This window comes from Agelaius tricolor, unplaced genomic scaffold (assembly GCF_023055355.1).
Source record: "Agelaius tricolor isolate 1412-34295 unplaced genomic scaffold, bAgeTri1.0.p SCAF_4, whole genome shotgun sequence".
Lineage (NCBI taxonomy): Eukaryota > Metazoa > Chordata > Aves > Passeriformes > Icteridae > Agelaius > Agelaius tricolor.
The window spans coordinates 25,793,817-25,805,947 of record NW_027269264.1 but is presented as its reverse complement, the minus strand read 5'-3'; the positions used below and the strand labels follow the sequence as shown (position 1 = coordinate 25,805,947).

The 12,131-nt window shown below is 37.0% G+C and overlaps 1 protein-coding gene across 1 annotated transcript in view; it reads left to right on the top strand.

Moving 5' to 3' along the window:
- Positions 1 to 5,836, top strand: part of CNTLN (centlein) — a 169,661-nt gene extending 163,825 nt beyond the window's left edge. Inside the window, 1 exon segment of the mRNA XM_071425911.1 lies at positions 5,131 to 5,836. Coding sequence (XP_071282012.1) covers positions 5,131 to 5,232 — 102 coding nt within the window. The 3' untranslated portion in view covers positions 5,233 to 5,836.
- Positions 5,837 to 12,131: the final 6,295 nt, after the last annotated feature.

Sequence of the window (12,131 nt, the reverse complement as noted above, 5' to 3'; positions counted from 1 at the left end):
ATTTTAGTGACAAATACTCTTGTATTCCTGAAATTCACAGATACCAGTCTGTGTCCTTGTTTTATCAACTACTATGTCAAGAAACCAGACTATTACTGAGGCTTATGATTTGAAAGAGACATCTCTGCATAGTGATGTTATTATGTAAACAAGAATCATATAATAGGAAAATGCAGTCATATTAGAAACTCTGCAGAGCTGGTAAAAATCACTTCTTGTCTAAATCTGCGTCTTGAATGGCCAAGAAGTTTTTTTTTTTTCTGTTGTCTCTGTATTTATACAGTAACACTCTAGATTGTTCTCACTAAAGAATGAAAGAATAAAAATAAATCATTTCAATAACTGGCACTGGGATAAAAGGAAAAGGTTCTCTGGCCTGTGAAGAACCTGTATGCGGAGAGTTTTCACGTGACTGCACAAAAATACCTGATACCTGCACATGTGTAGAGGCATCAGACTAATTATACATAACTGGTTGGACTTGGGAGGAGTCTCAAGTTATAGATGTTTAAGCTTTTAGTGTTTTATATTATTTAGGGGGGAATAAGTATGGTTATCTCAACATGTATGTGTATTTACATCCTGCAAGGCAAGTGATGAGGCTTTTACCCATTTTATCCCTCACATCTGAGTGTGTATGTCTTATTAATTGATCCAGGCTCTTTATAGTAGCACTCTCTTCTTATAATCATAAACACTCCCCCTAAAACTCAAACAAAAGCAATCTTTCTATCTTTTTCCCATCATAGGAAACTTATGGCTAAGCCAAGAGGATGACTTCTTCTCATGTAACTTAAACATGATTTCTTATACTACCCTTGGCTTTCATTTACTGTGGCTTACTGTAAGGCACATGGTCTCAGAAAAATCTGTTAATAATTTTGTGTGTGAGTACAGCATGGTAGCCCAGTAATCCACATTACTGCCTGAAGTCTTCAAGAATTATTTTTTAATAAAATACAAATCATCTGCCTAAGTTTTTACAGCAGCATTTGCCTTTCCTCCCTCTTCATGCGCTCCTTGGGATATGACATCTCACACTAACAAAGCTGCCTAATAAAATCTTTCCTCACATGACTTCATTATGGGTCTGAAAGTCATATTCCAATAGTGAAAACCTCTAGAAAGGCTCCCTTTTCCTTTATTCTGTGGGCACTCTTTGTGAAACACATCTCTAGAATAGGGTTTAGAACAATATATTCACTAATGATCAGTAAGGATTTTCCCCAATACCTTTTTAAGATTTGCACTGGCTTCTAAGGACATATTGCTGTTGCTGTCATCTGGGAATGGACACTAATGGCCACAGTTGTTTCCTTCCAAATTTCTTGGCTTGTAACTCGCCTGCTCTGCCTTCATTAGTCTCTCTGCAGTCTGTGTGTGCTGTTCAACAGCTCACACCCAGAAACGAGGATTCACCCATGTACAGACACCTGTGCACAGTCACCACTGGCACCATCACCAGGCGTTTCAAGTACCTGCACCTCAAAAAGCAGCAGTCTGAACCACATTCTGGGCACCATTAACAGCGATACCAGGTCATGATTTTCTTCTCATTATGAGAATAAGAGCCTAGTCCTGTGCACTGACAATGCATTATGGCATAAATCTATGTTTTATCAGATGAAAAAAAAACCGAACCAAAACACCTCTATTATATGACTCATCCTAAACTGAAAACAAGGAGAAATTGGCTTGGTCACTCAGGATAAAAGGCACATATGTATTTATATAATGATGTATATGCAGCCACCCTGAAGCAGAATAAGAGCAAAGAGTAAGACAACAACAATAAAGTGAAGCATTTCTCTCTCTCTTTTTTTTTTAATTTTGACTTTATTTTTTAGTGATTTTAGGATGTTTTAGTTATTAGTTCTAGTGCCTAGTTTTATTTCTTATTATTTTTTTGTTGTTCACTTAAGACAGCTCTGCAGTGTGTTTGAATAGTACTTTGTTGGGAAAAATGTATTGTACTGATGATACATATGGGAAGGTGTAAAATAGTTGTAACCACTAATTTGTATATTCCAAAACCTAAATACTTTTATATTTATGCTAACACATTTTAGAGTTTCTGAAACAGAAGCCGAAGTAATGCTACACTCTGCAAATGGAGATGCTGTCTCTCATTAGAACAAAAACATTGCCTTGCATTCATTATAACACTTTCCACTGGCAGACTGGTGCATATTTATGCACTTGTGCTGACAGAAACTCAGTCATGTGGTTTAAGGTCACTAAATATTACTAGTTTGTTTTTCTACAGAAGGGATCTCCACAAGAAACAAATTTAGCATTGGAATAAATAGGTGAGAGAAGGAGAATTAACTGTCACTATTTCTGACTCTTTAGGATCACATTACCTTTCACTTGTCCATACACCCAGATATCTGGCTGATAGGTTGTGTAAGAAATACGCCTTTCACTCATATGTCTTCCTACTATAAAGAAGAAATTTGTCAATCTGGGAAGTCAAATAAATAAAATTCTTTTATTCCAGGTGTAGTTTGCACATTCAGATGTTGTGAAATCATACAAATCAATTAAATACCACTTCTGTTAAAGCCTACCATAATGTACTGATTGAGGATCACCACAATTAATGTTAAGTGGGTTGTGGCACAGATAATTGTAAAAAATCTGAAAGAAGTATCATTCTGTACTAAAATATCTCCTGAGCAGTGGTAAAAACAAACTTTCACTCCTTAGGTGTGCGCTTAGCAGTCCCTGAACTTGCAAAGCCTTCCCCAAGCACATATGGCAGGTTTTGAAGCTGGGATGAATGCTTTAGAGCAGAGATTACTTCAGTGGTTGTGAAGATCTGGGGAGAAGTGCAAAGGGAGGTTTCCCAGGATAGTTACAGAGTCATCATTAAAAGTAAATCTGACAAGCTTCTATTAAAGATTAAGACTGTAGAGATCATCCAGTTCTGGGTGTCTGCAAGAAAAGAAAACCAGAGAGAAACATACAGCACTTTCTCTGAAACCAACAAATGTTGAAAGAATGACATAATGCTCCACTTTCAAATCCTCTTGATTTAAATGAATCACTTGAATGGCAAGAGTTCTTGAAAGATCACTTTGCTATGACATGGGAGCCACAGAGAGTAGTGAGCAGCAAGTGAAATGTACTTAGAATGATACAAGCCAGAGACATCAATAAAAAGCCATTCATCTCAGGCATGGCATTAAGGAGGTGAAATGTATCAGAAATGGATGTAGTCAAGGTAGGCAAGAAGAATTAGAGACTTTGAGATAATGACACAGTGTTCTTGTCATAAACATACCTAGAAAAAAAAGGGAGAGAAATTAGAGTGAACAGGATGCTGGAGTCAGTGTTTTTAAAGCATAGTAGTAAGTGTCACAGAATTTCAGGGAAGATTATGTTTTATATTAAACTGAATAGATTTGTGCTCAGTGAATTTAAGCCCTCTATTCCCCAAAAAGTCATCACAATAGCACACAGGAGAAAGCTGACAGGTGTAGATGTCTTCTAAAAATTTCTTACTACATGCATAAGTTATTTAGGACAGATGGAGACATGTCTGGCCAGCAAGCACCAGCCCTTGAAAATCCCCTCCCTGTAGAAAAAGGAAATAATACATATTGTTGTCCTTTATAACTGTAAAGTGATTGTTGAACAGCACTTAGGATGCCATTTTATCACTTCACAGTACATGCCTTCTATTAACAAGATTTTCCTTTTTTAGATGTTTTTTCTGACTTGTTAGCAATTATAAGTATCAGTATATAGATTTGTGTCTGTATATCAGTTCAAATATTACATTTTGTATTTGATGTGCTGTATATCTGGGGTTTTTATTTGTTTCTTTTATAATTTTTAATTCATGCCTATTTAGGAAACAAGCACTACTCTATCTGGAGTAAGGACCATAAAATTTTCTCTTTCAGATGGCATAGAGAAGTGAAAAAATGAAACTAGAGCAGCAATACTGAAGTGTGGAACTAGACAGGAGTTCTAGATGGAAAAGTGTTGTTTTGAACTAAAGTTATGAGAAGCAGAAAATGATGATTGGCCAGCAGCTTGTTCCACCAGCTACTATATTTTACCTTATTCATTTCTAGTGGCTTTATAATGTAAAAATATCTCTCCTCCTGAGTGAGCTGTTACTTTTGGTGTAGTACTGACCCCTCACTTAGCACTGTCTCACCATGTGTTCAGTAAGCTGACAGAGTTCTGTGAAGCTGACAGAGACTTTTCAACAGTGTAGGGAAACCTTCCTGTTCTCCTCTGGCACAGCACTGGCCACTCAGGATGGCGCTGCCACAACCACTCCTCTTTACCACCTCTAAAAATACTTCCCAGCAAACAGTGCACTGATATACCAAGACTTTGAAAGAAAACCTCTTTAAGTGTTAAAGTGATGACACTGAAAAATATACCAAATCTCCTTTGAAGGCATTGCTTGTGCAAGTGCATCTTTTATAGCAGAGAGGTTAAAGGAGATTTTAGTTTTTCTCTGTAGATATGTCACTGCAATTTTTTGGTATCATGTTTTAGAGAAGCAGACATTTGTGTCATATTCCAATTAATGCGGTTGGAGGTTTGGGATTTTACTTAGCTTTGAGATATTTTTTTGTGGTTTTGTTTGTTTTGTTTTGGGGTTTTGTTCTTGTTTTTTTGGGGTTTTTTGTTGTTGTTTGTTTAATTATTTGCAAGGTTTTGTGTGTGAGTCTAAGGCAATTTGCTATTGCATTGAGAATTATACTGGTAGTTCTGTCTCATCCTCCTGAGAGTAGTGAACTTACACTCATACACTACCATTTCTGCATGCCCTAGAGGTGACTGTAACCTTTTATTGATCAGCTGATTGAAGATAAATGACAGAGATGCTGGTACTGCAGTTTACATCATTAACATGGTCAGTAAAGCATGAATTGTTCAATAAGGAGTTTATCTTTTTTCATTTTACACTGCTCTTTTATCATTTTTATGATAGAGAGCAAATTTTCAGACACTAACCAGGCAGATGAACTTTAAAGATCAGAAATGTGTGTGTGGTAGTTGTCAGAACTAAGTGAAATCTGATAGTTTAAAGATATTTTAAAAATGTATTTCACAAGAAGAAAATAAAGTTTAATGATAATTTTTCTAACTGTTTTTTGCCAGTTTCCTTTTGCCTCATACTTAATGGATGCTGTACCGGAAAAATTAAATAATAATAAGAAATTGGTAGAAGAGTACAGTTCCCTCATGAAGCACACTGTATGATACTGCTAAGATTTATATTTGCAAAGTGTGACTAAATTGTGTACTGTTTCCTCATGTCTTTCCTCTTCTCATAAAGAACTGTCAATATGCATGTTCAATACATACACAGAAACCATGAACTAATTAATTGTTGAACAAGAGGAATTAATTAAATTCCTATTAGAAAGCAGTGTGGTATTTGATTCCTGAAGAGAAGAATTGCTGCAAATCAATGCAAAGTTCAAAATTATTTTCCTTTAAATGCATTGGCAGTGAACACTGTGCAGGCTCTGTAGAGAGAGGATGTCTTTGTTATGACTAATACACATCTGTACAATTTTGAAAGGACAAAAAGCAGCCAAGTAACATCTGCTTGTACTAATCAGAACAGTAGAAGTAGGATTTACAAAGGAACTAATTCATTTTAGCTTCTTTGTAAAGCCCAATTTTATGATATATGCTACATAAAACTATATGCTTTTATGTTAGAAAAAATGAATCATTGTAGAATAAAAATATTCTGTGTGGAGTAATACAGGAAAAACTGTACTTACCTCTGAGCATACTGGAGCAAAATGTGTGCAATGTATTTTAAAAATTCAATAAAATAAAGTTTTTTCTATTACGGTTTTTTTCACTAGTAGATCCAGTTCTTTCTCAGCTAACAAGTAGCTGCAAGCTCTTACTTGCCTTGGGGAAGTAGTGTACAATTTTAGCCAGTTATTTCCACCAAGATTTCTCTGGCACTACTGACGAATAATTGCTGCTTCTTCAGATTTTTGATCTTAGAGTTTGAATTCCTCTGGACGAACCTACCTGACAAAAAAAAAAGACACAAGTTTCTGAGTTCATTTGTTAATAATGTTCAGCTCTTATAAATGTCTCATTTATGGATGTCAAGTTGTTTTACAACAGATATCATTATCTGACCCATATTGTGTGGGGAATCATAATAAAGATCTATTTGGACTAAGTTCACTTAAATGAAGAATGAAACAGAGGTTTTCTGCATGTCAGTCCGGTGTTTTCCTAGGATGTAATCATGTTTCTTCTAATTTATGGAGTTTGCTATTTGGTGTCTCTGCTGAAAGGAAGACATCTCTAAACTTCGGCTCAGTTGTGCCTGGTGAACACAGAGGCTTGAGAGAATTTTTATTGGAATTAGAGAAAATCATGAAAACATACTCCACCTACACCTGTAAATTAAGACTGGGAACTATCCCTGTATAAAAAACTGCCACAGCTTTAGGAATGGTTGATCAATGCAAGAAATAAGGGCCATCATATGAAATTGTTTGGTGATACATTCAAGTAAGCAAAAGGATGCCACCCACATGCAAATGAAACAGAGCTGTTGGAACTGTTTGCCTCAGGTTTTACATGAGCTAAACATTTACATAGACTCCAATGCCAATAAAATAATGACAACAAAAATTAAGGAAGATAAATCCATCAAGACATGTGGAAACTGTGCTCTAATTTTGTTCAGTAATTCCAGCAAGATGTATTTGAACATAATTTCATCAAAATGTCTATTGCAGTTTAGTGAAAAGAGCTTCAGGAGGTCAAAGATCTCTGAAAATTTTCCCCACTGTCTTCATTTCCACATTGCCAAACACTCATTGGTGCAAGTCTGATCTTGGTGCTGATCTTTAACACTTGATCTTTTGTCATAGTGAAAATGCAGGGAGCATCAGCTAATTCATGTAGAAAATATGCCTCAAATAGAGGGAATTTTCCAGACTACTGTCTTTTTCTCAAATATCTTTCTTTACTGCCCTTGAAATTTTCTGTATCTCCTGGGCAACTGGGTACAAAAAGACATCTTCTCTTGATGCCAGAGTAAGCAAGAACACTGCATAACAAAATTACTATCTACTTCATCTGAAAAGAGAGAGCAAAATGAAATCCTTAAAACCAAGGGAGACAGATTTATGCACAAATGCTCCTGAAACTATAACATTGCTGTCTTTCTTAATACTTTGCTGGAAAGTTTGCCAAATACCATTAAAACACCTTTAAAAGATTAAGATGGTAGTTTCATTCCAAAATTATTTTCTTCTCTAATTTGACATAAACAAATGAAAATGGAAATACTGGTCTGTGGGAATCCACAAAATCAGAGGGTTTGGGGAAAGCTGCAAAAGGCAGGCCTCAGAGACAGCAGAACTGTGACTGGAGCTAAGCAGCAGCCATGAGATAGATCAGCAGAAAAATTATTTAAAAAGTAGAAAAGCAAGGACAAATAGAACAATGGTCTGTGTATTAACACTTGTCTAGAATAACTGCCTAAGCTACAGAAAAGTTTATCTGGCAAGATATTAGGAAGTTTTAAGCTTAATAATGGAGCTCTGTGCATTGTGTTTTAAGGTTTACAAGCAGGTATTGTATTCGAAATAAGCAGGCATTGTTTTAACCAAAGGTACGTGTGCTTATGGTGATTGGATAGAACTACTGTCAATGTGCTTTTGCTTTGTGTGATTGGTCAAGAAACTTATAAAGTAAGTTGTAACATTAAGTTCTTCGTCTGCTGCCTGGGATGTGAGCTGATGGCATCTTCCCATTCTCATAACCATGTAATGAGACTGATGCTGAAAAATAAAACAGCTCAAGGCTTTTTTTTCACAGCAGTCCGACCCCGTTTGTGATTTGTACATATACCCCCAGCCAGCAATACCAGTCAACATTTTTCAGAGATAAAAATTCTTGTAGATTGATAGATATTTGTAAGGACAACAAAAAGGATGATACTTCAAAGAAAATAAATTTTTGCCTTTTTCTGACACAATTGTTGAGTTCTGTCTGTGATGAACATACTTGTTTTTACTACTTATTTGATCTTTCTTGAACCAGCAGAGCAGGAGATCTTTAAAAAGATCTTTAAAGGTCTCTGAAAAGTAAAAAGATTAAGATTAATTATTTTGGTTCTATTTTATGAATATTTTTTAAATTCCCTTTCACTATAACCAAGCTCATTGCACTGAGTGAAGAACTGATTCTGATTTGGGGAAAAGCATCAGCTCAACACTTTCAGATGTTACTGCTAACAAAGCTAAACATTAAATATATTAAAGGCAGTCCTCTTTTGAACTAAATATGCCTACAGACATCCAGAAAATCCACTTAATCTGTTTTTTGTTTTGTTAAGGTGGTTTCCTCTCCCGGTGCTGCCTGATATGGCCTCTAGATGGCAAACTTTTCCAAAAAATGGGCTCAGTGCTTTGGTCCCTGCCGCCCGCCAGATGCTGCGTCAGGCCGGCCTGTCCCTCGGGCAGCAGCAGCTGACGTCTGTGCATGTGAAATTAATGGGCCGTTTACAGTCCTCACGTACTGTTAAACAAGGGTGAGGCCCTGAAATAATGCACCTTTTATATTCATACACGTATAAAAAAATTGTATGTATATAGAAACATATGTATATGTATCTATATATGTATGTATATAGAAACACGTGAGTGTGTGTGTGTGTGTGTGTGTGTGTGTGTGTGTTTATGCACACGTTCATTAAATATGAAATACACAAAATTGTACAGTGGTTCACAGTTGTTTAAATGTTTTGCCCTTCCAAAAATCTTTATTGTGCGCTAGCAGGTCCACAGGAGGGTGTGAGAGACTGAAACATTAATGGTTAATGTCTCAAACAATCTGGATGTTTTGCTGTCAATGCTCAAGAAACAACCTGTGTGCAGGGGGTGTGAGCACCAGATGACCATGACAAATCAACCTTTGCTTAGCAAGAAGCTGGGATTTGAGCTAGATAAGGGAAGAGGCTGATAAGCAAATCCTGCAAGGTGGGATAATGCTTTTAATTCTAGAACTGTCATCCCTTACACAACTGGCTCAGGTGTAAAAGTCCTCTCCCCACTCCAGCCTGGAAAAGCTACTGGGACATTCACATTAATCATCCCTTCTGATAGAGTGTAAATGACTCTATTATACTGATGTGAGAGAAGGTGTCATAAACTATCGGAGACACCCAGAATGTCCCCAGTGTAATTTCTGGGGCCTTCCAGCAGAGGAATGGGCATAATCCACAGTTTTACGGCATGATTCACAGCGTTGCATCAGACAGTGTGAAAGTCCCCACCCCAGGGAAAGTACCTGGGTGTTCCACCTGAACTTGAGTATATATTAACCCACTGAAGTTTGTGTTTTGTGGTCTTCCCCTACCATAGATCAATAAAGACTGTGGCCATCACTTTGACCAATGGACATCAAAATTGCAACACTGAAGTTTCATTGATGGATCCACAGGTGGTGATTTTTTTCTACCATTATCCTTTCCTTCTCTTTCTTTCCCTCTTTCTTCTCCTATTTTTTCTCAAAACATATTGTAAACCAGACTAAAAAATTCCAGTCAATGCCTTAGGAAGTGCCTTGTTGTGTCTGGATAGGTTGAAGTTGGCTAATTGTAAGTTTGCTAAGTTCAAGTTTATGAAGTGCCTTACTTACTTTGTTGGTATTTTAAAATTTGCCACATTGCCCAGAGTGTGGCAATTAAACAACATTGCCCTAAGCCTGCTGAGGGGACAGGGGCATAACTGAGAGCTGCAAAGATAATCTGGGGGCTGGAGCACCTTTCCTGTGAAGAAAGACCAAGAGAGTTGGGATGATTCGATGTGGAGAAGAGGCGGCTCTGGGGAAACCTTAGAGAAGCCTTCCAGTGCCTAAAGGGGGCCAACAAGGAGGCTGGAGAGAAAGGCTATGTTGTAGTAGTAGGACAAGGGGGAATGGCTTAAAGCTGAAGGAGAATGTGTAAAGGTTAGTTACTAGGAGGAAGTTCTTTACTGTGAGGATGGTGAGGCACTGGCACAGGTTACCCAGGGAAGTTGTGGATGAACACAATTCCACATCCCTGGAATTGTTCAAGGCCAGGCTGGATGGGCCTCTGAGCAACCTGTGGAAGGTGTCCCTGCACATAGCAGGAGGTTGGAATGATGATCTTTAAGGTCCCTTCCAACCCAAACCATTCTATGATTTTGTACTCTAAAATGTAAAAATTAAAGTCAAAGTATCTGGCAATAGTCACTTCTCACAGTACGTTTCTATAGTGCCATCTGTTTAACCCACACAAATCCTAATTTACCTTGACAGGAATAAAGATGCAAGTCTTCCTAAATGTAGATCTCATACAAATGAGATCCATTTTCTTCTGTATGAGGATTCTTTGTTAGAGAAGGCAGTGTGTATATCTCCCCATGTGCCTCTGGACTTCCTCATTGTCTGAATGGTTTGCAAATTCCAAGGCTAGGTATTCTAAATGAGACTGAAGTGTAAGGGTAAGGCCTAACAGGAGGAGTTCAGGGAGAGAATTAAAATGTCTCAAAGTATTCATATAGCCACCATGTAATATCTCTTTTTTTGTATTCTTGAAAGAGAGAAACTTCAGTGAGCAATTATTTTTTCTCTGTAGTGTCCATGTTCCCATACATAGAGTAAGAATCTATTTGTGAGGTTTCCTCAAATTTGTGATTTGAGAATTTGCAGTGTGTAACTATTTGAAACATCTTGTAGCATAGTAAGTGATTGAGAGAGCTGGGGACACTTCTTGGCTTGTGCTATAATCACATACTTAGAAATTAATTAATTTGTGTTGCTGGCTGTGTTAAGTTTTTAGCTTTTGTCTTCAGGATTGCAGAAAAGCTATGGAGGAAGGAAGGTCTGAATTTTGATTCCGTCATACCTTCAGCTAGGTTATTTCTCTTTTCTGTTTCACTTCTACAACTGACTTAATATCTTGCTACACTCCAAGCTAAACATCAGAACAAGGAAAACAAAAGCTAATTTCCATAGCTGTGTGCCATTGTACACAGTTTGTGCATCACCATTGGATTGCTTTATGTGATTTAAAATTGATATGTAACTAGTATTTGAAGGGAATATAACTCCAAATGGGTCCAGAGCCAGGTATGCAAAGTTCTTTGAGGATATTTACTGAGTATCTTGGTTTTTAGGTGAAGATAGCAAGCTTTCTGATATAAGTGAAGAAGTATTCACATCTTGCTCAGCTACATACGAGTCCAGCATTCTGTGAGAGTTACTTTACAGCATGGGGAAATGTAAGGCTCCTGTCTTTGTGAAAGAATAAGCTTATGAGATTAAGAGCCTATTTGGAAATCTCTATCAGACAGTATAAAGCAGAGGTTTAAGTGACTCTGACCTATTGAACCTGTTGCAGATTTGACATTTTTCTGGTATAGGAAATCTCCCTTGGTAAAGGAATCACACAACACTATCTGTAATTCAACAAATCCTTGATTTTGAGGGATGACAGATTTTTTTCATGATTGCTTGTTGTGGAGGAAAACCGAACTTTTAGCATAAAACACTTAAATTTGTATTTAAAACCAGTACTCAACCTGGCCTGAAGAAATTACGTGATAGAAAACCCACCAGAGTAGCTCTATGATCAAGAATTCTCACAGTTCAAGACTTCCCACTGAAATTTTCTAGATTCAGTTTCAAAGCTGGTATTTATGAGTGTCAAAAAAAAAATCCCTGCACACTGGTAATGAAGGCTTTGAGCTAGACAGAACTTATAAGTCATGGTGTACATGTGAGGAAAAAGGGCATCAGTGGACCTCAAGCCTTACAATGCATCTTTGATATATCTTTGCACATTGCTTATTCTGCAGAAAAACTTTTAAAAATATCTGTCAAGTAATAACCTCAGTATGTGATGATAATTATTGAAAAAGTACTATTTCCTTATTCTCTTTGATCTTTCTCTAGTTATACATGCACAGACTACATTTACCCTCTTAGCTACAACTCTGCATTAGAAACTGCTTTTTTTTCAAGGGATTAGCTGTTATTCTCTGGACCCATTTCTTCTATTGATAACCACACATCAGAAATAACTGTAGCCAACAGGAGCTCTAACTATAGCTTATCCATGTGAAAATCAAGGTTTGAAGGTG